The sequence below is a fragment of the Monodon monoceros genome, unplaced genomic scaffold, assembly GCF_005190385.1.
Source record: "Monodon monoceros isolate NGI ecotype Baffin Bay Population unplaced genomic scaffold, NGI_Narwhal_1 Super_Scaffold_20, whole genome shotgun sequence".
In the NCBI taxonomy this organism is placed as follows: domain Eukaryota; kingdom Metazoa; phylum Chordata; class Mammalia; order Artiodactyla; family Monodontidae; genus Monodon; species Monodon monoceros.
This window is the reverse complement of record NW_021703777.1, coordinates 27,227,400-27,254,622: the sequence shown is the minus strand read 5'-3', so window position 1 is coordinate 27,254,622 and position 27,223 is coordinate 27,227,400. Positions and strand designations below refer to the sequence as shown.

Below are 27,223 nucleotides of genomic sequence, written 5' to 3'. Positions count from 1 at the left end.
AATGAACTTTTTTACAAAACAGAAAGAGACTCACAGACATAGAGAACAAACATATGGTTACCAAAGGGGAAAGGGGGTGGGGGAGGGATGAATTAGGAGTTTGGGATTAGCAGATGCAAACTACTATATGTAAAATAAACAGCAAGGTCCTACTGTATAGCACAGGGAACCATATTCAATATCCTGTAATAAACCTTAATGGAAAAGAAAAAAATATTTTGATAACTGTGTTACAATAAAAATTGGATTCCTTTAAAATATATCTCTATCTATCTATCTATATGTATGTATGTATGTATTGACTAATTTAATCTGTAAGAACCCTATAAGGTAGGACTTTTGTTATCACTCCTTAACAGATGACAAAGTGGGCCCAGAAAGGTTAAATAAGACTGATATATGTTTGCTCCCAGTTTTTCCTATGGAGAGACTATCATTTAATATTATTGCTATTGTATTATTTACAAAAATAGGAACATACCATTACTGATAACTGTTTTACCACTGTCGGGTCCAAAACAAACTCCCCTGAACTGCCAAACTGCTCTTCATTCCACTATGAAAATATAAACAGCACCACCATACAATTTTTCTGCAAGTCCAGTGGGTACTATCTACTTAAAAAGCGAAAAAGGCCATTTCTCACCGTCTTCACTGCTTTAAGCTAAATCCAAGCTCTGTCATCTCCTGCCTGGATAATTGCTGGAGCCCACGTGGCTGGTCTCCCCACTTGCAACATCACCCACTCCTGTAGTCCATTCTCCAGGCAACAGCCAAAGTCAGATTTTTAAATGTCATGCAGATCATATTACCCTTCTGCTTCAAACATCTCGATATTCACATCACTCGTGATGACACTTAAACTGGCATCCTGAGTCATCACCACAGCCCTCGAGACCCATGTAGTCTCTCTCTGTCCTCTTGGCCCACACATCCTACCTCCTCCCATCTCTCCTGCCTCCTTTCAGCTACTACTCATTTGCCCTCGTTTCCATCTCTGGAACGTGTCATGTTCATTCCTGCCTCAGGGATTTTGCACTTCCTCTTCCCTTTGTTGGCATCTTCGCATGGCTGGCTACTTTGTCCTTTCAGTCTCGCCAGAGATGCCTTCCCAGGCTACCTTTCTAAAGAATCCTAGCCATCCACTGCCCCAGCCAATCTCGGTCTCTGTCATTTTCTTCAAAGCACTTAACCACTGTCTGAATTTATTTCCTTACTTCTGTATTGTTGTTCTCTCCTACTGTAGTAGAAACTCCATGAGAATAGGGACTTTTTCTTACTCATCTGAGTGCCTAGAAAAGTGGGGGGGCATAGCAGGCTTCCAATGAATAGCTTAATTAATGAAGGATTTAAAACACTCCAGCATGTTCAGATAGAAGGATGTTTCCTGAAGTATTGTTTGCATAGGCCTCCAAACTCTCACTCTGCTCTAGATCACTGAATGAGTGCTTGAATTGATTGCATGTGGAAAGATTCAGCTTTTCAGCAGCTGGGGATGATGGTAGAAGCATCTCTGATTAAGTGAAAGCACAAAAGACAGGTTTGCTTAATTGATGTTGAGTGAGCTTGAGCAATGGGACAAACTCCTTGTCGTGTGAAGAATTTCTGGTCACTGAATAGTGGATCAGTCACTATGGTGTTGTTATGTAATTGTTATAAAGGTGGGGAAATAGCATAGTAATTCCTGGAACAACATGGTGCATTATAGATTCTCAGCCGAATTTTCCAGTTCAGTCAGTAGAAATCCCTTTTTCTCACACAGCTTCTTATTGCTTCTCCCTAAGCCTCCAACCGTTTCATGGAAAAAGATTGCCCAGTAAGTGTTTTTGATGATTGGTTAGGATATCCCCTCCCAATTGTCACCCAAATCAGTATGAACCTTTGATTAATCTCTTTAGCTCTTCACTGAGTCATTAGAACTATTCTATTTGGTACTGAAAATAGTTGCACCTTCCTTGTGTTTCCCGAAGAGAGACACTTGTCTTTCCAAGTGGAAATACAATGCTCACTCATTTCTGCTTTATATAGTACTTTAACATTTGTCTAAGACCCTGTGAACTACCTTTGTTGATAATAAAATTCTGTGCATATTATTTCTTTGATTACCAAGACCAAAAATGTCCAGTTTGGGTAGTTTTTCCCAACTCGTCACTGTTAAAATGGTTTTTAGTGGGTAGAATACCATTTGAATGCATACATTTATACAGAATTTTTAAGCAAAATCAGCAAAGACACAATCATATAGATGCAAGAAAGATTTTAAGTGCCATAGGATTAGCTGTTTTAGAAAGAATAAGTTTTTATATGTAGATGTTTTTATGCTTGATCTAGATCAGACAATGGCTATTTACTGTGTGTAAGGTGCTGTCTTTAATTTGAGCTTGAAATCCACTTCAAATAAAGCTTGATCAGGACAGGGTGTTCCATTTATCTTTTGTGCCCATATTTATCTTAAAGGGATATCTTGAAAAGGATCTTAGAGATGATCTGTTCAACATTCTTGTGGTGAGAATTACGGCCCAAAGAGGAGAGCTGATTTTGTTAAGGTTTTACCAGTTAGTGGCTGAGCTAGAACCGGAACCAGGCTTCCTTACTGAGCTCCTGTGCCTGCCTTTACCCCTGCGTGTTTGGGACTCACATCCCATGAAGATGCTTAGATGTTATAAGATGTTAATGGATTATACATACTATAAAGGTGAATTCTTACATCCAAAAATCACTCAATAAGCTTTGTTTTGATATAACCCAGAATCTAAGAAGTGAGTTCAAGGTCTGCTCCCTTCTCCTCCTTTTCCTCTCCTCCCTCTCCCTGCTTATAAAATGTAATAATGTATTTCCTGAAACCAGACATATACCCTTCCAACCATGTCCCATCTTTCAGTTTCAGAGGTAATCACGTGAAAGGGTGTCAGTGGAGACTGGAGTTTTCCTGACCCGTCCACACTTTGTGGCCTATCTTCTTTGTTACTAATGCCAGACGCCTGTGGGACAGCTCGCTGAGCTTTTGAGGATAGTCTGTCTCCCCGGATGTTTTTTCCCCTCTGTGCAAAGCTAAATGAACCATATAGGAATTGAACCTATAACCTTGGCCTCATTCAGTTATCTTCTTTCAAATTGCCTTTTGGAAATTTATGTTCTGCTGTGATGAGATTAAGGTTGTGATTTCATTCATTCAGTAAATAGTCCCGGCGCCACACGAATGGCGGCAGAGAGCACAGAGAGGCAGAGGACAAGGTCTTTGCCCCCAAAGGATTAAGATAAGCACACAAATCACGAATGTCAGGGCGGAAGTGATGACCGCTGGGGGAGGGGGGTGAGCAAATCAGGAATTCACGAAAGCGAATCAGGAGAAGGGAGAGAGGTGCATCCTGCCGGGAGGACATCAGGGGCCCTTGAAGGATGGACAGTTTTCCCAGGAGTCGGAGCGGGGGTAGCTGTACAGATGGTGGTACCCACAGCACCTCAACAGGGATGTTGCAGTGGGGCGAGCACAAGCGTGAGAGGACCTGCGGGGGCAGGCATGAAGGAAGAGGGACAGGAACGTTATCATTTATGGTGGTGTTGTGTAGGGATGATGGAAGATTCTGAACTGGGCAGTACTAGAATCAGAACTGTATAACAGGAAACGTCATTTGTCAGCCACTGTAGAATGAACTGGAGGGTTGGGGAAGAACCCTGAGGAAGTGACAAGGGTCTGAACCAGGGTTCCCAACAGGGTGAAGAGAAGTGATGGGAGACGGTCAAGCCTGGACAAGCAGAACTTGGTAACTGACTAGACGTGATAATGAAGGTTTGAACCTGGGTGCCTAGCAGATGGCAGTACCCTTCCAGAAGCCAGTAGACCACAGAGGCTGGGAAGTTACGTAAAGGAAGTGAACACATGAAATTGGAACACTGGGGAGAGGTTGGAGCTAGATATAAAGATTTGGGAAGTCATTCACCAGGAGAGCTGTTTGAGCTGGGAGAGTGGATATGGTCATTAAGGCATAAAGTGTAGAAATGAGAAAAAAAGATGGCCAAAGGTAGAACGCCAAAGAAAATCTACATTGGTGATTTAGACAATGAGAAAGAGCCTGAGAAATAGAGACTGAGCTCGGTACACTGTTACAGAAACCGAAGAAGCAGAGGGCTGCCGAGAGACATGTAGAGGCAAGTGTGCTCCCTTGTCATTGAGAGATGTTAGTGAACAAGAAGGAAAAATAATCCACCTTTGCTTTAATTTTGTCATTGAGCCAAATTACTGTTTTAATTGGGATTTCACAATGCATCTTTTTGATGCTATGCTTTGACTTCTCTGCATTCAGTTCCACTACATACTTTTCACTCTCAAGACAGTTAAAAACCAATCACATTCTTATATGTAAGGAATGCAGTAGGAGTTCAAAACTGATGAAAAGGCCAGTCATCTGAGATCATTCATTTATCCCAAGTGTTAATTGGGAACCTAATATGTACCAGGGACTATGCCATGCCCTGGGGACATAGTGGCAAATAACACAGAAGCAAATCCAGGCCACTGTTGAGTTTACCTTCTTGTGTGGATGAAGCAAACAATAAACAGACTAAAGAAGGAAAATACACAGCATGTTAGCTGGTGATATGCGCTAGGGAGGAAAATAAAGCAGAAGGGGAAGGGGGTTTGGAAGAAGGGGTGTCTTCAGTAGAGGGGACAGAAAAGGCCTGACTGAGAAAGTGACATTTGGATGACACCCTGAAGGGAGGTGGGGGTGTGGGGTTGTACAGATACCTGGGTGAACAGGGGGCAGCACGTGTAAAGGCCCCGAGGTGGGAGCACGCCTGGTGTGTTTCAGGTCTGGCAAGGATGCCAGTGTTGCTGAAGGGCAGCAAGCAAGAGAGAAAGGTTAGTAAAGTCTCAGGGGCCACATTGGGGCCCTGTGGTCATAGGTTAACTTTGGCTTTTCCTCTGAGCGTGAGGGAAAGCCCTTGGATGGTTTTGAGCAAAGGAATGAATAAGGACCGTTCTGGCTACAGGAGAAGGAAGGGGGCAAGGAGAAACAGGAAGATGAGCGAACAGGCTTCCACACATCCTGGGAAGAGGTGTTGATGGCTTGGACTAGAGTGGTCCCAGAGGAGGTGTGGGAAGTGATCAGAATGTGGATGTTTTTTGAGGGTAAAATAAATAGAATTGAACAGATTGAGAATGAAACTAGGGAGAAGGAAGAGTCAGGGATGAGTCCAAGTTGCTGTATCGGTCGGCTAGGGCTGCATAACAAAGTACCACAAATGGGTGGCTTCGGCAACAGAAATATATTGTTTCATGGTTCTGTAGGCTTGGCCAAGTTTAACGTGCCAGCTGAGTTAGTTCCTTCTGAAGGCTGTGAGGGAGAATCTGTTCCATCCCACTCTCCTAGCTTCTGGTGGTTTCTTGGCCGTCTTTGGCGTTCCTTGACTTGTACGAGTATCACTTTCTTCATCGTCACACAGCATTCTCTCTGTGTGTGTCTGTGTCCTAATGTCCTCTTTTTACTAAGAACCCCAATCATATTGGATTAGGGATGACCCTTCTCCAAAATGACCTCATCTTAACTAATCATATCTGCTATGACCATATTTCCAAATAAGATTACACTCTGATGGAAAACTAAAAATAAAATTACCGTATGATCCAGCAATCCTACTCCTGGGCACATATCTGGACAAAACTATAATTCAAAAAGATAGATGCACCCCCTGTGTTCGTAGCAGTACTATTCACAATAGCCAAAACGTGGAAACAACCAAAATGTCCACTGACAGATGAATGGATGAAGAAGATGCGGTACATATCCAGAATGGAATACTATTCAGCCATAAAAAAGAATGAATTAATGCCATTTGCAGCAACATGGATGCAACTAGAGATACTAAGTGAAGTAAGTCAGAAAGAGAAAGACAAATACCACATGATATCACTTATACGTGGCATCTATAATATGACACAAATGAACCTATCTATGAAGCAGAAACAGACTCGCAGACATAGAGAACAAACTCGTGGTTGCCAAGGGGGAGGTGGAGGTGGGGAGGGATGGACTGGGAGTCTGGGGTTAGTAGATGCAAACTATTATATATGTAATGGTCGGACAACAGGGTCCTACTGAAGAGCACAGGGAGCTGTATTCAATATCCTGGGATAAACCGTAATGGAAAAGAATATAAAACAGAATGTGTGTGTGCATATGTAGATATAGATATAGACATAGATAAAAAACTGAGTCACTTTGTTGTACAACAGAAATTAACACAACATTGTAAATCAGCTGTACTTCAGTTTAAAAAAAAAGGTCACCCTCTGATGTCCTAGGGGCTAGGACTTCAACATTGGAATTGGAAGTGGGGAGAAGGACACGATTCAGCCCATAGCAGTTGCCGTTGACTGAGCCAAGGAAAGTGTATTTGGATAGAAGAGGAGACTTCCAAAGACCAAAGTTAAGAGACTCTTCAGTTTGAGGACCAAGACCAAGGCTCACAAAAATGTTAAATACAAATCCCATGTATGCTTGCAGTTGTAAGAAAGCACTTACATGTTAATGATGGTTTTTAAGTTGTATTCTAATTGTTTATGCAATCACGGTATTTTCCTGTGAAGCGTAAGAGAGTCAGAGTATGGATTGAGTTTTACTGGCCAATATGCCGAAGAAGTTACTGGGGCTGAAATGGAATGTTTTGAATGCCATAAAGAAGTCAAAGGACGCTAATAAAAATAATAAAGAGCACTTTTCTCAGAAGGAGAAACAACTTTGGAGAACATTGTTTCAGCCTTTGATTTAAGAAGTCATTTTTCTAGAAAGTCGGTCATGCTGCAGTGCTCTGAGCAGCTGCATAGTTTGTTCCTTCGTCTGTTTTTGGTGAGAGTGTAGTTAAAACATATAAAATCAATTTTTAAAACATCATGAAGGCAATAGTATCACATTTAGCTAATTTGAAAAACAGAAATCATCACCGTAACATAACCATTCTAGCCTTTTCATATGTTTTCTTTGAGTTTTTATGTTCCTGCTGTTCTACATGGAGACATAAAGCTAGGTGATGGTGCTGACATACAAAAAATCTACCCAATGTTTTCTGAACACGTTCAGCTCGAATTTCTCTCACATTCCAGCTCGCGTTGCACATTCTCTTTGCTCTGCCCCTGTCTTTGTCTGGCTACCATCTAGTCGTGCTTCAGAACTCAGCTCAGCTGTCACCTTTGGGGAAGGCTGCTGACTGGTATATTCCTAGCTTTCCCAGTATGGAAGGCTGAGCCTACAATGTGCCGCTATATTACCCCGCACCTAAGCACATACCATAATGCTGCGTGTCTCCACCAACTTTGAGGACAGGAGCTGAGCAGTCTATATTTATTTCCTCAGTACCTTGCACAGGACCTGTGTGGGTAGATATTCAATAAGTGCATGTGGGCTAGGAATGAAAAAAAAAAAATCGAATTCTTTGCCTGCTTGGCACACATCGGTCACTGGACTATGAGACCTTATTAGAATTTAAAACAATTTTGTTCAGATTGTGCCATAAACCGGCACGGGAATATGTAATATAGCTTGAGAAGAGTCTCCTTTAAAAGTATTCGTGTAGGACTTCCCTGGTGGCGTAGTGGTTGAGAGTCCGCCTGCCGATGCAGGGGACACGGGTTCGTGCCCCGGTCCGGGAAGAGCCCACATGCCGTGGAGCGGCTGGGCCCGTGAGCCATGACCGCTGAGCCTGCGCGTCCGGAGCCTGTGCTCCGCAACGGGAGAGGCCACAACAGTGAGAGGCCCGCGTACCGCAAAAAAAAAAAAAAGGATTCATGTAGATTGTTGCTTAAAAGGTTAAATTTGTCCCTGAAAACTGCACCCTTCAGTTTCTTACCATGAAAGGTACCTGAGATAGTTACCGTATGTGGCTTGCTTTTAGTATTGACTGTGCCCCTTTAAATTAGTAAGCAAAATGAAGCAATTTGAACATACCTATGTAAGGTAACATGGGAGAAAATGCAGGAGCTTGGAGGAGTAAAATTGCTGGCAAAAGAGACAAGAATTATTTTAATTGTAATTTGTGGATTGTTTGGGAGAGGGGAGAGTTTTTTATCTGGCATAAATTGAGATATAATCTGAGTCCGAGTGAAGAGAGTTGAGAAGTATTGTAATAGCCCTTTGATGCCAAATATAGTTCCGTGATGACGCGGCTCAAGATTTCTCTCCTCTCTGTTCACCTAGAATGCAAATAATATTTTTTTGGTAAACGTTCTCAAAAACAGGAAAAGGAAGAGAAGAGTTTATATGGGATTATTTATGACTTCTTAGTACTGAGAAGAGGCTTTGCTGTAGAGAATTCTTGATACATTACTCCCCTCATAGGATTTTGCCTTCATTCCCTAAGTCACTCAGGATGGGATCACATTGAATTCATTGATGGAACCAAGATGATTGACAGATATTGAGCTTAGCTGTACAGCATGTCAAATGTGCCACGACACTGTAGTTATTTAAATCTTGATTTCTTTCCCCAGCTCTGCTTTACGAAGTGTTTCCACTGGATCCTCAAGACCTTCCAAAATATGTTTGGTGTGTGGGGATGAGGCTTCAGGATGTCACTACGGTGTAGTGACCTGTGGCAGCTGCAAAGTGTTCTTCAAAAGAGCAGTGGAAGGTAAATGTTCATGTGGGTGTTCCTTTTACACATTTTCTTTCCTGGTGTGCAGTTTACTTGCAAGGTTAACTCGGTAGCATTATTGGGAAATAATTCAAAAATGTCCTTAGTTTTGGATTTAATCTGTCCTTAGTTTTGGATGTAATCTGTTAGTGATAAATAGTAATGATGCCTTGTCTAAAAACCACTTGGAGATTCTCCACCGAGCAATATTTAATGGCCAAAATTCTAAATTGTGGATTAAGAGCAACCAGTCAGAAAGACTGGTTGTTTTGGTTGTTGGTTTGTCTCAGTTTTTTTTTTTTCACTTAGACTTATCAAAATCATTTTGTGTCACCATAAATTTAATTTGCATGATCAGAAAGACCATTTTTTTTTACAGCACGTCTGCCTTGTCTATGTTTCTGTATAAATATATGTGTTGGTGGCGAAGTCAGACATTGACATCAGGATCGTGTGTGTAATTTAAGTTGTGTTCCTTACAGAATAATGTCATTTAACGGCTGCTTGAGAGTCCAGGTCCCCATTTGAGTCCTACCTTCGTTCCTACTGAAAGTTTCCAAACCAGTACATTAAATGAAAAATTGGACTGAGATTCTTTAAGTTCATGTAGTCTAGCTTTTGCTTCTGTCCAAGTAATTGTACTCACTAAGGAGAAATGGTCTTTTTGTTTGTTTCTGCCTTTCTCCAACTTCACTTCCAAGCAATTAATTAACATCAGGCTTAGGCCTGATGGTTTTATTAATGTTGACTACTATGACTGGTCAAAGTGTAGAATTTTTTGCTATCAGGAGAAGTGTTGTGTAATTGACACTTATTCTCACTAAGGAGTTCAGCATTAAGATTCCTGCAGGTGTATTTCTCAGGACATTTTTCTGAGAGATGAATTGGTGTTTCAGAGACTTAAGCATAAATGACTTGAATGTTTGTTTTGCTGAGGACCACAAGGAAATGTCCTTAGTTCTGGGATAAAAAAACGCTGACCAAGTAGTTACTTCTGTGCTTCTGAGGTTGATTCTGCATTATTTAATTGATAGTACATGATTTTACATTATTTACACTATTAATTATTTAATAGTCCCCAAACCCAGCATTGAATTGGTAATAGGAGTTCCATATTTCTTTCTCGGGGTATGAGCTCTTGGTTACAGGTGACAGAAGATTCAACACAAACTGGCTTCAGCACCAATGGAAATTCATTGGCCCACATAACTGGAAAGTCCTCATGTGGGCATGGCTTTGGGCAAGCCATGGTCTTAAGCCAGGTCATTCGCATTCAATCTCATTCTCTCCATCGCTTGACTTTGTTCTGGCTCTGTTCTCATGTGGCTTCTCTCGTGAGAAGAAAAGAGGTTTTCTGTTCCCAGGGGTTGTTATAAAAGCCCCCAATTGGATCTCCATAGACTGAACTTGATTCACGTTGGCCCCCTCCAGACCAATCACCGTGGCTGGGGGGAGCAGTGATCTGATAGGCTGGTCCTGGCTGGAGTCGGCCAACCTGAACAACCTAGACCAACTGTGGGAATGAGCATTTCCCGGAGAAAAAGGTGGGCCCTGTTACCAGAAGGCTGATTTCCAGAAAATGGGGGAAACAAGTATGTATAGTACTGAAATCAATTTAAGTTTTTAAGATTGTCTTCCCCGCCACCCTCTTCTTTCTTTCCTTAACTCTGTGATTGACTCAGGAGAAGATAAGTAGGTAAGATATACCTCTGGCATCTTCTAATGCCGCTTTATACCTTCCAACATAAGGGCTCCCCTCCTAGGCTCACTAATTGGTGAACAAAGGTGATAAGTAAAAATAAAGCAGTGAGCGAAGGACATTTAGAGAGGGTGCCTCTGTGTTGCCCTACCTATGGGTCAGCATTCACATCAGAACCCATGTATGGCTCTTTATAAAATCTGCCCTTCTCTGCAAAAAACGGTTTTCTAGATGTTTTTGTTGTTTTTAAGTAGTTTCTCTGGAAGTAGCTAAGGAAAGAATTGTTTTTGCAACTGAGGTACATATAAATATGGAAAAGCCTAGATGTCTGTACGTCTTTTTCTCTCATTGAAAAGCTGATCAGTAATGGATAATGAACCTTGACAAGTGCCTTTTAAGACTTTTATTAATATAGCTTATTTCCTATTTATTTGGGAATTAGAATTTTAGCACCTACCTGTGTGAAACAAGGCTATAAATTTTAAATATAAACTTCATGAGAGTAATGACTTGTTTTTGTTTTGTAATTTGTATTTGCTTACTGTTTTATCATGTGTGTATGTGTGAAAGAAATAGGACTATCTCTGTATCAGAACTTTTTGATTTAATAAGAAATTATTTTAAAAATATTTTATGTAATTAGAGGCACTAATTTCACAAAATTATGGTATATGGATGTTATTTTTATTCCCCTTTTACAGATGAAGAAATTTGGGATCAGACCCAATTAATCTCTTTGGAATCATAAGGCCAAACTTAGACCCATATTAAAGTCTTATGACTCCAAACCTAGACCCAACCTAAGGCCTCATAAATCTAAATCTCATAATCTCCTCTTTCCATTTTCCATAATGCTTAAGTTCATGAAAATCCTGCTCTATATGTCATTGTTTATGCCTGCTCGGTAATAGTGAGGGCAGTGATGTAAACATTGAGAAGACAGTGTGGTACCCTTAGTGTGTGTCTCTGCGTGTGTGTCTCTGCGTGTGTGTCCCTGTGTGTGTACATACACACACATATACAAACATGTATGTGTGTTTTTATATTTGAACATTGACTACGGTGGTTTCCCGGTTTTAACCTTAAGCTCCTCCTCGGATTACGTGCACAGAGGCTTCTAAGCAGTTGCAGGTAGGGGAGTCCTTTAAAATCGAAAGGAACTAACAACATCAGGGCGAACTGGAAATGACCACTAGAGAGAGGACAGGGGGAAAGTCACAGCAGCCTGAGCTTCAAGCTTGTTGGCTTCAGGCTTTTATGCCCTAGAGCACCCCACTCCAATGCCTTGGTCTGATAGTGTGGTGGTGACTACATAGGGAGACTGCACATCATTTGTTTTAAGTGTATATTATGTTCTCTGTGTCCCGTCTAATGGGGTGTAGATATGTGCTTATTTCTTCTTCTTAAACATTTAATATAAAAACACTTAGCTGTCTCATCCAGAATACCTTTTTTGTCAATAATGTTGGTTTAGAGCCGTATTACTGTACCTTACAATGGAAGCTTATCGTTTTATTTTTAAATTTGAATTGCTTATTTGCCTTGAAGGTTTGTCAGGACCTTTCTGTCTTAAGAAAAAGAACCTATATGCACACGCACATGCACACATACACATATATATATTTTAAGTTGGGTTCTCCCTAGTGGTGGAAAGTGGACTGGCTTTAGGGTCAGAAGACTTGGTTTAATTTCCAGCTCTGCCACTCACTTGGTGTAAGATTATGGCAAGTTATTTAACTTACTTGGGTGTCAGTTTCTTTATTTATAAATGGAAATGGTAGTATTACCTTACCTGTTGCTATGAAAAATTACATGAAAGCAAAATGTCTTTGCAGATTTTATAAATCGTAAAGTGGCATCAAAATATTAGACCTTGGGCTTCCCTGGTGGCGCAGTGGTTGAGAGTCCGCCTGCCGATGCAGTGGACACGGGTTTGTGCCCCAGTCCGGGAAGATCCCACATGCCGGCTGGAAGGCTGGGCCCGTGAGCCATGGCCGCTGAGCCTGCGCGTCCAGAGCCTGTGCTCTGCAATTGGAGAGGCCACAGCAGTGAGAGGCCCGTGTACCGCAAAAAAAAAAAAAAATATATATATATATAAGACCTTGACTTTAGGAACAACTGCTGAAGTTCTTTGGCCACGTCTGTACACAGAGATCATGTAAATGATTCGGTAACGTTGTACTGTTAGGTCTTCATTTTTCCCGTATTACATTATTTTGCCCATAGAACTGCCCTTTGAGGTTGTAAGATCCTTCTAGACTAGCAGTTCTCAAAGTTTCAAAGGATGTCGGCATCAGGGGTGAGGGGGTAGAAGGCCTGTTGACATTTCCTTGAGGGACTTTTCCACCGTGGACTGAACCACCAAGATTGATTCCCATAACGAACCTTCATAGCTGACTCTGGCACCCACCTTTGGGAGCTGCACAGTAGAGGAAATATTGAGAGATGCCAACTGGACTTTTAGCTCCCCTGTTCGATGTCTTTAGGGCAGGACAGGGTCTTATCTCTAGAACCTAGCAACGCCACAGATACTTAGTAGCCACTAAATAAATGTTTGAATGTACATATCAACGTACCTGTGTGGCATAAGAGCATTCCAGGTTAATGACTTGCCCCTCAAACCAGTAAATTAGCAACGAAACTGGCCCAAGAATTTACGCAGGCCTTTTGATGTCTAATCTGCAACTTCTAATTCTAGTCTGAGTTTTTACTTTCTCAGTCTCTTTCCAACTGTAAGTTCCCATTGGTTTCATCTTGTGTGGATTTTACTTTGTGATCCCTCAATGAACAGAGCTGCCTGCAGTCAGCAGGCTATTTTATAACCTAATTTCCTTTCTGGCTACTCAGTATACAGCAGTGTCTGGAAGACACAGCCACCACAAATCGCTGAAGAGGTACAGGGCCGTGAAAGAAGAAGAGAGTTCGCTATAATGTAAAGTCAGCTGGATTTATATTTTTGTAAGCAGACCTGTTAGGCTAAAGAGTCCGTATCTTGGTATGACCAGCCAAATCATATGATGTCTATTTCGACACTCAGACATTTCCCTTAAGTAAGAGACTTATAAATCTATTTCCTGAAATGAAACGGCTTTAAAAGGTCTAACTGTAGATTAATCTCAGCAGTCCTCAAATATGCAGCATTTAAGGTACCCACACCTGGATACATGCACCTCATTCCTTTCACGTGTACTTCACAGCATATAGGTGAGAAATCCTGCAGTTCATAGACTGATTATCCTATGGGGGAACATGTTTTTAAGGACATGTAATGGTTGACTAATAGTTAATTTTCTTCGCTTTTCTAAACTGAATGAGTAAACTGAACAGGTCCAGAGGAAAGTGTGTCTCACCATGTCATGGGCTCATGTTATCCCCATCAATGCTGCGTGTGCTCTTAAGCCAGAGGGCCCAACAGGCAAGAGTGTGAGTAAGTGTGAGGTCTGGGGGGCTGGATGATGGACCGTGCAATTATGCCGCAAAACAGAGCATTTAAATTGAATGGACACAAGCTAGATCAGGATGGTCTTACATAGTAATTGAAATATAGATATCCCCTTGTAATTGGCAATATGAAATTAAGGAAATGATAAAACAAGGAAATAACACCTGCTTATTAGATGTCTTCAGGTCACGATGTGTGTGATGCAGCCCTCCGTGTCCCTGTGGGCCACGTGCAGGAAGCTAATGTACATCAGAGGGCATCGTCCCTCCTACAAAACTGCTGAGTCAGAGATAGGAAACCAAGGACTCTTCTGGCTTACAGTTTTCTCACGAAACACTTTAAAGATTAAGTCTTTTTTTCCCTTTACCAAAAATTGGGAACGAGGTAACCTGATTCTTTCCAACTACTTTCTATAAGTGCTTAAATAAATACCTACCCAGTAGATCATATCTCGGATTTTTATGAACACTCCTTTCCTCCTTATATAAACCCAAGGCTTTTGTGTTAATTACAAATGTTTGCCCAGATTTTTTTATATATCCCTTCAGTTGGTTGCCATGGGAACATACAGAGCCATGACATTTAGGCCATTCTGGAAGGTCAAGGAAACTTCTTAAAGAATTGACCCCCAAACTGAATCTTGAAAGATTAGGATTGGCAATGCTGAGGGGGAGTAAGGACAGGCTGTCTGCACAGGGCACCAAAAGCTCTTTCGTGTTACCTCTATGGACGTGTGAGAGGCAAGGAGATAAAAGTGGAGGCTGATGTGCAGATTGGGTCCAGGTCCTGGACTCTAAGGAGGGGCCTGAATTTATCCTTGGGCAAAACAGAACCTCTGAATGTTTTCATACAGCAGAATGGTAAGCTCAGGTTCGCATTTAATATCTGGCTGCGCGGAGGTAGGCTTACTTAAAGAGAGACAGTTCCGGTGGCTCTTCTAAGTCATTTCGGTGAGAGATGACCAGAGATAGAACTAGACCAGCAGCATTAGGGATAAAGAGGAGGGGACAGCTAACAAGACTATCTGGGAAGTAACATTGGTGGGTCTGTATTGGAGGTAAGGAAGCAAAGATCTGGGATGTTTCCATAGGCTCGGCTGCTGGTGCCCTTTGCTGAGACTGGGGACACTGGAGTGGGAGCAGCTTTGGGGGCATGGGGGGCAAAGGTCATTCATTCACCAAACATATTCAACATCCACTAAATGGCAGACACTATTCTTGGCATACCTAGGGACTTCCTGGATGAAGAAAGTGAACAAAATATACAAAGATCCTTGCCATGGTGGAGATTACATTCTAGTGAGAGGTGGTGGAGAGATTAAACATACTAAATGAGTTATTTGTGTAACATGAAAAGTTGATAGGTGCTCTGGAAAACAAGCACTGCCACGATAAATGGGGTTGGAATGAAATTCCTTTTAGGACAATGAGTTTGAAATGTCCATAGAACATTCAGACGTGCCTAACAGGAAGTTGGATGTGTGATTCTAAAGCTTGGGGAATAGGGAAAGATCAAAAATAACTATTTTAGAATCATCATCCATGAAAGTAGATGCATTTGCCCAAGAAATGGGTATTTAGAGAGACAAGGAATAAGCCAAGTTTAGAACCTTAGAGAGCATAAATATAGGACATTGTGTGTGTGTATATATGTGTGTGTGTGTGTGTGTGTGTGTTACACATGTGTGAATAATTTTTCTCTCTCTCTCCAAGTTGTACACAGAAAAGTCTTGGTTGCTTGGTCTCTGGTTCTTCCAAGTTTAGATGAACTTCAGACATTATTGCATCTGTGGAACTTTCAGTCCCAGTTTTTGCTCTTTATTAATCATTAGTCTTGATTTTCTTTTAATCTTAGCCAGTCCATAGCCCACAACCAAACATGATGGCGAGGAAATTTGATTTGCTAACCCAGGCAGAGATAATGTCACACGTGTAGCAGATGCTCTAGACACATTTGTTGATCGATAACTATCTAAATATAGGTATGGGGTTCCCCCTTGTTCCTGTCACTGTTTCTCTGAGGTCAAAACTATGTTGAAGTGATTTCTTAGAAAATGATTTGCAGTAGGAACATGTAGGCCAAAAGTAAATTAGCGTTATCCAAAGAGAGCTTCTTGTTGCTTAAAATTTTAAACGAAGGTGCACTTCACATAGCAAATTTGGAAAGTATAAATTAGAAGCACAGTAAGTCATTTTCAGGTATTCCCCGTGTCTGTGCCTCTGTTTGCAGCCCATGTTGTTCCAGAAAAGAATCCAAAGCGGCTCACAGCTTTCCATGAGGTAAAATGAAATGTCTCATAAGTGAAATGAAAAACAGGACAAAGGCGAGACGAGAGCAAGAAAGAGAACATACAGCCAGGAAAGGGGATGGTAGAGAGAAATATGCCCTTTGGCCTTGGCAGACACCGGCCACCTACTTGGCTTTCTAGGCCCCAGCCCACAGACAGTGGTGAGTCACCTAATGTACGATGTTCTTAACAACTAGGTTAGGGAATTGCCTGTTGAGAAGAAAATTTTCATGAGCTGCTTTGGTTGTAATGTGCCTATTCTTTTCATGTGAATTATAACCTGAAATTTAAAAAAGTAACTCTCCCATTGGTATTAATGGGATTGTTTGGTTTATCTTAAGGAGCAGTGCGAGAAACATGCTTTATTCTGTCAAACACCTTCTCTGATAATCATCGTTGTTATTTATGGAGCAGTTACTCCATGCCAGGTAGGCACTATGCCAAGTACTCCATGTTTTATCTCATTTTTTCCTCATAACTGCTGTCTTAAAGCTGAAAGTTTTGTGAGTTTTGCAAGGCAATATCTTTAAACCTGACCCCTCTAAGCAATTGTTGTAACAAGGAAAACAGTGACTACTTTTCTTTAACAAGGCTTAACGGTATGATCTTTCCACTCTTAAAATTAATAGCAATAGCAATAAACATTTGAGTTCTTATTTTGTGCACATTAACCTAAGAACTTTATTGTTTTATCATTTTAATCCTCATGATAATCCTATGAAATAGGTCCGATTATTCAATTATTATCTGTCCTCATGTTAGCAATCAGTCATCTGAGGCATGTAAGAGTTGAATTAGTCAGTCCAAGGTCACCCAGATCGAAGGAAGTGGAAGGGCGGGGATTTGAACCCAGGAAGTCCAGGCATTCTGACTCTGTATATTCAGCACATAAGCTCTACTGCCTCTCACAGAGTTATATCAGATCCCAACTATTTTTACCCCTCAAAAAGTAGGGCAACATCCCTGGCTGGAGAACACTTATGAAGAGCCCATTGTAATTTAACAGTTTTCCCGCTATACTCTAAATAATTAACTCCTAGCCATTCCAAGTTGAAGCTCTCATTTGAATTTCTGTTGCCCTAATGGGAAAGAAATTGGGTAGTCTCTAATTTTTTCTTAAGGAATGAACTCCCTATTTTTAAAAATTACCATTACCATCCTAAAGTACATCTTTAACATCTTGATATTAATCTAAGGTTTGATGGAAATTTTTTATCTTCCTGTGTTTCATTTCCTATGTGTGATAAAAATTAGACAGAGCCTATCAGGCTCAGAGAAGCATTGCGGGCAGGACCTTCCTCCTCCAAAGCTGAAAGCCCCAAACTCTTCAGCCCTGATGCCTGGCAGCTCAGAAACAGGCCCGAGAGCCAGAGGACGCAGGGCTGCCTTCCCAGAACTTGTGCCCATGATGTCATTAGGATTGTACCGCTTACTTGATTCTGTCCCCTTGAGAATGCTTTGACACCGGAAACGAAAATTGCTAAGTTGATTGCAGTCAGTGCCAAAAACAGAGCCCTGGAAGATACGGAGGATAAGGAGGCGTTTAGGCATTAAGGTGGAGGCGAATGGTGGAGGGATGGAAAGATGGGGGCTTGAACCTGAGTCTGCTCAGTTGAGCAGGCCCCGTTCGGTGAGGGCCTGGTCCACGCCCAGAGGTGGAAGAGGCGACTGAACGAAGACACTGGGGCCAAACAAAGGCCCTCATTTTGCAGTGCGAAATCTCAGCCCTTCTTAAACACAGCAAGTCTTTTTTGAGGAAAAAAATCAACGCGGTGGTATAGACAGCGTTGTCCCTTGGTGTCTGCGCAGTGGCTCATGGCAGGTACCACCTAGCAGAAGAGAAGACGACTGGGATGGGATTGTGGATGATGGAAGGTAGAAAGGGCCTGACTTAGGATGGAATTGGTGCAGCTGAACAGAAGGCCTGATCTGAGAAGTGAGAAGGAGGAACGGGCAAGACCTGATGGTGGATTAGTTCTGGGGGATCATGAAGATTCTGATGGAGACTTGGGAGGAAACACTTTGAGAATGGAGAGGATGAGAGGAATTTAAAAACTGTTGAGAGGGACTTCCCTGGTGGTCCAGTGGTTGAGAATCCGCCTTCCAAGGCGCAGGGTACGTGGGTTCGATCCCTGGTCAGGGAACTAAGATCCCACATGCCGCGGGGCAACTAAGCTCGCGTGCTGCAACTACAGAGGCCACGCGCTCCAGAACCCATGCGCCACAACGAGAGAGAAGTCCATGCACCGCAATGAAAGATCCCGCGTGCCGCAACTAAGACCTGATGCAGCCAAATAAATAGATATTAAAAAAACAAAACAAAACAAAACTTGAGATTGGGTCACCCAAAGCAATAAAGCAGTCTCTATGAAAAAGCAGAGACTAAATTCTAAAAAAGTTCATTTTTTTTTTTAACCTGGATATATTTTCTGGCACATTTTAAAATAAAAGAAGTGTGTAACTAGATATAGGTAGTTTGGCAGATCGGCTTAGTTTTAGGCAACAGATGTCAGTGGCTGCTTTGGCTGTTTGGTGCAGAACATGGGAAGTTATGAAATGAAATTGAAACCCTGGTGAAGGTGCTGGGCCCACAGCACCAATGAAACAGCCCCGCAGGGCATGGTGGATCGTTGGGGAGACATGTCATCATTGCTGCCCATGTTAGAGGTACTAAATGATGTTAGCAGCTCATGACGCCGTAGGAAACCACAACATGAAGCTTTTTTTTTTTTTTTTTTTACCATTTAAACCATTTTTAAGGGTACAGTTCAGTGGCATTAAGTACATTATTCTGCAACTATCACCACCATCCATCTCCAGAATTTTCTCACCTTCCCAAACTCCATACAAAAACTCCCCAATACCACTTCTCCCAGCCTTTGGGAACTATCATTCTACTTTTTTTTTTTTGCGGTATGCGGGCCTCTCACTGTTGTGGCCTCTCCCGTTGCGGAGCCCAGGCTCCGGACGCGCAGGCTCAGCGGCCATGGCTCACGGGCCCAGCCGTTCCGCGGCATGTGGGATCCTCCCGGACCGGGGCACGAACCCGTGTCCCCTGCATCGGCAGGCGGACTCTCAACCACTGCGCCACCAGGGAAGCCCTCATTCTACTTTTTACCTCTATAAATTTGACTGTTCTAAGTATCTCATATAAATGGAGTCATACAATATTTGTCCTTTTGTGTCCAGCTTATTTCTCTTAGCTTAACGTCTTCAAGATTCAGAAAAATTGTATAGCAAAAAAAAAACAAAAAAAAACACGCATGTTTCAAGTCTCCAAAATTTTTGCTGTAATTTTTTGCTCTTTAAAGACAGACATATCCAATGTAGCAATTTTTTTCTTTTCCCCTTATTCCTTGGTATCTTCATTCACTGCCCATCCTGACCTCTTAGATCAGAAGAGAGAAAGGCTGATGATGACTTCTGTAGAGATAAGCAGACGCCTGTAACACACACGCACATAAGCGCACCCACACTTCTAGAGCTCTGCTCTACTTCACCCTGTCACCCAGTGATTTGTGTTCTGAGGAGAGGGGAAAACCTTGAACGTCAGCAAGAAGACTCCAAAACCACTTGAAATGATCATGAAAGCATCGGTGCACATGCTCACATTCTCTGTCTCACACTCACACACCTCCCTCCAGTATCAGAGACCAAATCCACCTCTAGATAAGAGCAGGTTGACACCAAGGAATGAAGCTCACCTGTCTCAAGCAATGGAGCTTGTTTCCATTTGCCCTCAGGTTGGCCCTAATTGAAGCTCTTTCATCAATGCCAGCGCTTGGAATTTGTTGACTATAACATTACGTTTACAAAAGCATCATCTTCCTGTCTGTGCTGTGTTGCTAATTAACAACAGTGAACTCTTCCACCTCACCAAGCAAAACATCCCTAAGGAGGAGTGACAAATGTATTTTCTCCTTACAGGTATAAGACTAAAGGCTCCATTAAATCACTGGTCTTTGACAACCTAATGCAGCTTTACAAAAGGGCGCTGTTTACTTTTCTAATGGTAAAACCACAAAATAAAGCAAATGAAATAAAACAAAAGATTAAAGAATCAAAATGTAGAGGGGCATCATAACTGTGAACAAGAATTGAAAAGTCACTTGTAGCAAATAAGCTGAGGAATAGATGGGATGAGGTTTTTAGGAAGTTTAATAGAAATTCACAGTTACACATAGCACTATAGATGAGCCCAGACTCATTCAATTATATTTGTTTCAGAGGAATCAAAAGTATATAATTTGGCGGGGCACGGGGACACAAATACCTCCTCCTCTCTCCTAATCCCTCCTTTTATTTTATTTTCTTCTTCAATTTGGAAAGAAGAACCAAGGCTAGAGTTTGGAGATTCACACCATCCTCTTAGAAGCCATACTGACCACTTAATGTTTTAGTGAAAGGCTCCTTGAATATTATCCAGCAGTTTAAGCACTTACTGTGAGAGTGCTCCAGTAAGAAGCTGAATAATAAAGCATCACCAGCACAGATTCCAGAGTCATCTTTATGTTGAGGTATAGCGTGAGTACAGAGAGATTTGGCCTTGGGGTCAGACAACCTGGCCTTGGGTCCAGAATGACACTGCCCACTCTGAGACTTTGAGCAAATAATGGAAGTTCTGTTTTCTCTTCTGTAAGAAAATAAATCTTAAAAGTATCTGCCCTACCCATCTCTCAGAGTTAGGAGGATAAAAATTAGTACATGTATGTTGAAACTGCTTTAGAAATAATAAAGGGTTACTTTACAAATGCCACATTTAAAAATGAATATTCCCCTTCTTAGGAAGTAATTGAGTCAATAATTCATGGTTCTCAATAAAATGTAGAATATTTAAATTCTAGCTACTTCCTGTATGTGCTAAATATTTGCCTTGAAGGAAAAGAAACAGTAAAAAATTAAAAGAGTATCTCACTTTAGGCAAGACTTAGAGGTTTGACTTCCTTGTTTAGGAAGGTTTAGGCGGATCCACATTGTTCATGAGGATTGCACCCAAGGGCCACAGTGGGGAAAGCTTTGTATATATTTAAGATCAGGATTTAAATTTAATCTTCCTGAATACGGAATCATAAAAAGAACAGAGACAGTTTTCATACTCTTTCTACATCTTAAACAATTTCGGAGATCACAACTACTTTTCACTTTCTTCTTCTTTTTTTAATGAACTGTACCAGGATTTCTAAAACATGCTGCATTCTGTTGCCCTCCCACTTATGTTGAATGGCTTAATTGGAAAGCCAGTGCAGAATTAGTCGAGGTTGATTGTTTTTCATCTGGCCTGTACCATAGCATTTTCCCAGTTGAACCAGGCTCAGCAATTTGATATTGCTAGCATTACATAGGTACTAATTGTTCTGTTTTTTACTATTCAATATGAACTGAAGTTGCATTCAGAAAAAGAATAGGAATGAAGAGTATTAGTAGCCATTAATTAGAAATCTTAAGTAAAAATCACTGTTTTTAAGGGACAATAGTGGGGAAACTGTTATTGAAATGTCATTATTAAATGATAATAGATTAAAAAAATGATAATAGATTTAAAAGGTCCTTCAAGCAACCTTTCCTTTCAATATTTAAAAATAAATGTGCTTCTGACATATCTGATGAAGATTAAGATGTATTTGAAGATCTTTAGTTGCTGTCATTGGTGATACTTAAAATTCAAAATATTTCTGTGACATCTCCCAAATACTGAAATAGCTGACCTACACCTAATTTAACTAGCATTTCACAGAACAGAGCTGTGATCGTGACTAAGGTCAGATGTCAGTGAAACATGAAGCACTAGGTCCAGAACTTGGAGAATCAAGCTAGGATCAGGTGCTAAGAAGGCAATGAAGAGGCAAGGAACCAACAGGGCCAGAGCTGATGTCAGACAAAATAGTCATTGAAAATAGAAAGGAAAATGCCGTATGTGGGTCCACAGTGTAGACTCACTGTGTAGAAACCAGGCACATTCCTTCAATTCAGCCAGCATCGGTTGGATACTTACTATGTACTAGACCCTAAGTGTGTGCTACAGTCCATTCCTATTAACAGAAAGGCATGGGAATCCCAGATACCTTACTTTAATTTATTCTAAGTAGTGCACCTTTTTATAAAATCCTCTACTGTATCTTAAAAATTACCTGTAAAGCAAAAATAATCATATCGAGCCTTAGGAATTAACCTTGTCTTTTTTACTGCAGCAGTGCAAATTGTGCAAAAATCAAGTGGAACCAGGAAAGATTTCCCGTTTTACAAAGTTTCTCACTGTTGAACTCAATTTACTAGGCAGAAAATTGGTGTTTTCAGGTACTGATAGCTATTTCCTTTAATAGACTAAGTTGTAATTTATAGTCATGACCCACAGGGAGGGGATAGGAACAAAAAAACGAAATTATTTTTGTAGTGAAAATTAACCTCTATTGAGCCATTAACACATCCTTTGTAAAACAAGCCTGAAAATAAAAGCGATTTTTAAATTACTTAAAAAATCAAGCAAAATTGTCTTTCCTATAGTGAGGAGAGAATGTTAGAAGTATAACATAAAAATGTGTTTTTCATTTATGTCAGAAAACAGAGTACGCTGTCTCTTTTGTCTTTACCATAACTCACCATTACATAAGTACTAATTCTGCTTTTTTTTTTTTTCTCTCCAATATGATCTGAAATTACAACTTAAAAAAGAATAGTAATCTAAAAAGAGTATTCAATATCACTGTTTTTAAAAGAGAATAGATGGGGAAATAATTATATAAGTGTTTTTAGGTCTAAAATTCCTTCAATCAGCTTTCCCTTTAACATTTTAAAATTAACTGTACTCAACGTATCTGACTATGATCTTTTGAAGGTCGTCAGTTGCTAGCTGGATTACAAGAAGAATGTCATTTCAGATACTTGTACTATGGTGCTTTCAATAACGATTTTTTAAAAATCAACTCTATTAAATATTTTTACAGGTAGTGAAATATGTTTAAGATTTAAGTTGAGACATTAGTACACATTTTTCACATGTAGATAGTTTTTCCTTTAGTAATTGCACTATGACATCATTCTGCTATACGTTCTCTGTGATTTGTTTTGGGAAAAACAGTTGCCAAAAGAAATGTCGTTATGCAGCGAGGTGTGTACCTGCGTTGCAGCCATGCTGCCTACCACAGACCAGCTACTTTAAAATAGAAATTGCTGCATCTAGAATCACGGAAAGGGCCCTCCACCTTCTTTCATCTCATCATACGAGGGGATGCCAACCATTTTGTTACCTTTAGGTTTCTAGAGCACATTGCAGGTACCCACTCATTGTTATTAAATGACTAATTTAGAAATCAGATGGAAATTAACCCCAGGCAATGACTTGTTTATTTATGTATTTATACTATACAGGTAAATCATAGGATAAATATTCTTCCCACTGTTGGAGATTCTACTAAGATCCTATAATAAAATAATTCTGTTATATTTAAAATGTCGTAATTCCATTTCCTTATACAAAATTTCCAGCAAATACCGTATTTCCAGCTTCAGTCTCATAAAGCTTAGTGTTTATTTTTGGTTTTGTTCTTTATTGTGGTAAAACACACATGCTGTGAAATGTACATCTTGCCATTTTTAAATGTACAGTTCAGTGGTGTCAAATACATTGACATGGTTGTGCAGCCATCACCACCTCTTATCCTTATAACGCTTTTCATCTTGTAAAACTGAAATTCTGTATCCATTAAACAATCACTCCCCATGCTCCACTCCCCCAGCCCCTGTCAACCACGATTATACTTTGTCTTTATATGTCTTGGTTTTGTAACATTTGCTTTTTCTTAATTTTAATTGTAACTGAAACTACTGATGATGGTATGTCGTTTTCCAGAGTCAGTGTAGATGTACCTTGTTTCGGCTAGAATCATAACCGTAGGGACCTGTGTTCAAAGTCCAATGTCACTGTCTCTAGTATTCATCATGGTGAACATTTATTAAATGTGACTGTGAGCTTAGGAGTGCAGTGGACAGTCTCTCATTTCTGTACAGTTTTTGTAGGTGTGAAGTAGTATCCTTCTGTTTTGATGAGAAAATTAATTAGAGGAATTAAGCCATTTGTCCACAGTCACACAGTGAAGGACAGAGGTAGGAGTGGCAGGCAGGTTTTCCTGACTCCAGACTTTGTCTGATTTCACCGTGTTGCCCTACTGGCCCCGAGGCCTGGGCAATTTACCAGCCTCTTCCTGATTCCTCGCTGTAAAATGGAGATGGGGAAATACCTTGGGTATCCTGATGTTTTGGTGACTGTGGTATATGCCAATTTTCTGGCACGTTGTAGACGTTACAGGGATGATAGCTTCTGTATCATACTGTGAATAGCTATCATACAGAAATGATAGCTATTTACAGTACTCTTATTACTTGTCCGACTGGACACATCCCACAGAGTAGGCAGAACTCCCTAAGTGGTTACTTGATGAAATAGTGTATAGATGTCAGGGGCACAGTAATTTTATATGTCTGATTCCAAAACCCCCTACACACATGTTAAATACAAAATGTGTATTTGAAACCAGTAAAGGGGCTGCTTTGAATCCTGGTGAAAATAAATGCCACTGAAATTGAATGTAGACCAAGGGCGAGCAGCTTTTCCAGTTGTTAAAATAGCTCTGTTTTATTATCAAATCGGGTGATGGATGACATTAAAAACTATAATACTATTTTGTAGAAGAGATTCTCTGCATGATATTAGGTATGGGCACAGATCAAAAGTCCTAAACTGTCATGTTTCTAAAAGGAGTAATTTAAATCCTAACTTGAAACAAAATTTTACTAAAATTCTGCCCACATAGGTCTGATAGGGAGGTATCCTTTAAAAAACTTATGGAAGAAAAAGAAGGGAATGCAATAAATTGATAAAAATATTAGACAGTTTCTCTCCCTTCAAGACCAGATCTCCAGAAACCAAAGTACATTGACAGCCAAAGTTAAGATCCTGGGGGCTTTGCTCCTGAGAAGGAATATGCAGGGAAGGTCACCTCCATTTCTTTGTGTACCGTTGCGATAATAACAGCGTGTGTTTGTATGCGTCTTCACACTGCTAAACACTTGCCATTGAGCGGCTTCGGCAAGTGGCACAGCTAACCAGTGAGGAAGCTGAGACTCAAACCTGCATCTGACTCCAAAGCCAGTACTGTTGCCTGACAAAGTAGCTAACTCTGTGATCATGGTATATTGGAGAAAAATGGAAAGAGATAATGCCCCTTAGTTAAAGTATTTAAATTGGAGTTGATTTACATTGTCCCAAAATACTTTCTTAAACTTCTAGTGATTTTCCCTGAAAATACCTGAGATGCCCATTCCTCTCATCCCAGAACCTATAGCTGACCATTTAGAAGCAAGTATGTAAACTGAGATTAAGAGAGCACCATTTACAGAGGATGCTGTTTGTGTCATTGGCCTCTTAAATCACGGGAGTCGATAAATGGCTCCGGGACACCTTACAAGGTGGTGGTTTCGCCGGCTCCACTGGTCCATGTGGCTGACCCTCTGTACATATTAGCAAGAACTTACTGTGATACAAACTCATTCTCGTACGTCTGTGACTGTCCCGCAAACCAACCCATTTTAATAATTTTGTCCATAGTGCCAGTTGTAAAGGATGTAACCACAGGATACTTTTCTGTTGCAGAAATTACAACAGTAAGCATACAGCACTCTTCTTCAATAAACAGGTACCGACGTCATACTTGGCACACAGTTAAAATCAACAGATGATTTGCTTTCCAAGACTTCCCAATGCTCTGCACCATTGTAAGAAATCAGGATGGCTTCACGTTTTCAATTACGAATATGTCATTGTAGATTTCGGGGGTGGGGGCACATTTAGGACAGTAGGGAACTAGTCAGGATTACTGCTCTGAACTGTTCGAGTGTACTCCATTTAAAGAAAGCCCGCTCTGTAGCAGTCTGTATTTGTTGACATGGAAATGATAGAAATGATCAGTGAGTCTTTGGTTGGTATACGTTATTCCTGAGTGCGTAAGGAGGTGCATGGGGCCCTTGGAAATCCAGGGAGAACAGGTCTGGTCTCATACCGAACTCAGGATACCAAGTGGATACTGGAAATCCTTTATAAAGCTAATCATTGAGGCAGTGAAATGAAGTAAAATGAACTTTGCTCTGAGTTGTTTTTCGTAATAGTAATCGGCTGATTAGTGATACTTGAGGAGACTCTTATTTATCATGGGACCATTTTTCCCAGAGTTAAAACAACAGCAACACAAAAGCCTGTATAGAAAGAAAGAGTCAACTACCTATTTTATTAAAAAAAAAAAAAAAAGAAAAATTCTACCTATAATGGTAATCTTCTTGCAACTAATTAACGTTCCTACTTTTATCAGGATGATTTTAATAGGATTTCATTTTTGCCTTAAGTTAGTCTCATTGAGTAGACGTAAAATTTTTGATGTGACGAAATATGTTGGAAAATTAAGTGGTCGAAGCTTAATGTGATTCACTCACTCTCATTCCTCAGCTTCTTACATGTTCGCACTATTTCTCTTTACTTTGTAGTAGACTTTTAAACTTCTCATCCTAAAAAAGTTGATTTGATGACAGAATTGCATTGGTTTACCAGCTTTTTAATAAGTAGTCTTTTCTCCTGCTGATAAGAAAATATTTTCTGTAAAATTTTAGAAAAAAAGAATGAGGAAGAGAAAACATTTATGCTTTGAGCATAGCAGGGAGTTAGATGAGAGTCAGTCGATGTTGTGATGTTTGCTTTACTCTCCAGTAAACGCAGGGCGCCCAGGAATACAAAAAGTATATGCGCTCTGAACTCTTCGCACATGGAGGGAGAATGCTTCCCGGAAGATTTTTCCTACATATGTCCTTATATTTTCTTTTAATATTTGATAGGCTTCCAGACTAAGATTTCTGAATCAAATGAGGATTTTAAATTTTAAGAAATGTTGCCAAGGACTCTCCCCGCGGCACAGTGGTTAAGAATCCACCTGCCAATGCAGGGGACATGGGTTCGAGCCATGGTCCGGGAAGATCCCACATGACGCAGAGCAACTAAGCCTGTGCGCCACAACTACTGAGCGCACATGCCACAACTACTGAAGCCCGCGCGCCTAGAGCCCTTGCTCCGCAACGAAGAGTAGCCCCCGCTCGCCGCAACTAGAGGAAGCTCGTGCACAGCAACGAA

The 27,223-nt window shown here is 40.7% G+C and overlaps 1 protein-coding gene across 1 annotated transcript in view; it reads left to right on the top strand.

The window, feature by feature from the left end:
• The window catches only part of NR3C2 (nuclear receptor subfamily 3 group C member 2), a 377,064-nt gene that overhangs the window by 162,182 nt on the left and 187,659 nt on the right, over nt 1-27,223 (top strand). The window contains exon 3 of the mRNA XM_029235941.1: nt 8,486-8,625. Coding sequence (XP_029091774.1) covers nt 8,486-8,625 — 140 coding nt within the window. The remainder of the gene's footprint in view (nt 1-8,485; nt 8,626-27,223) is intronic.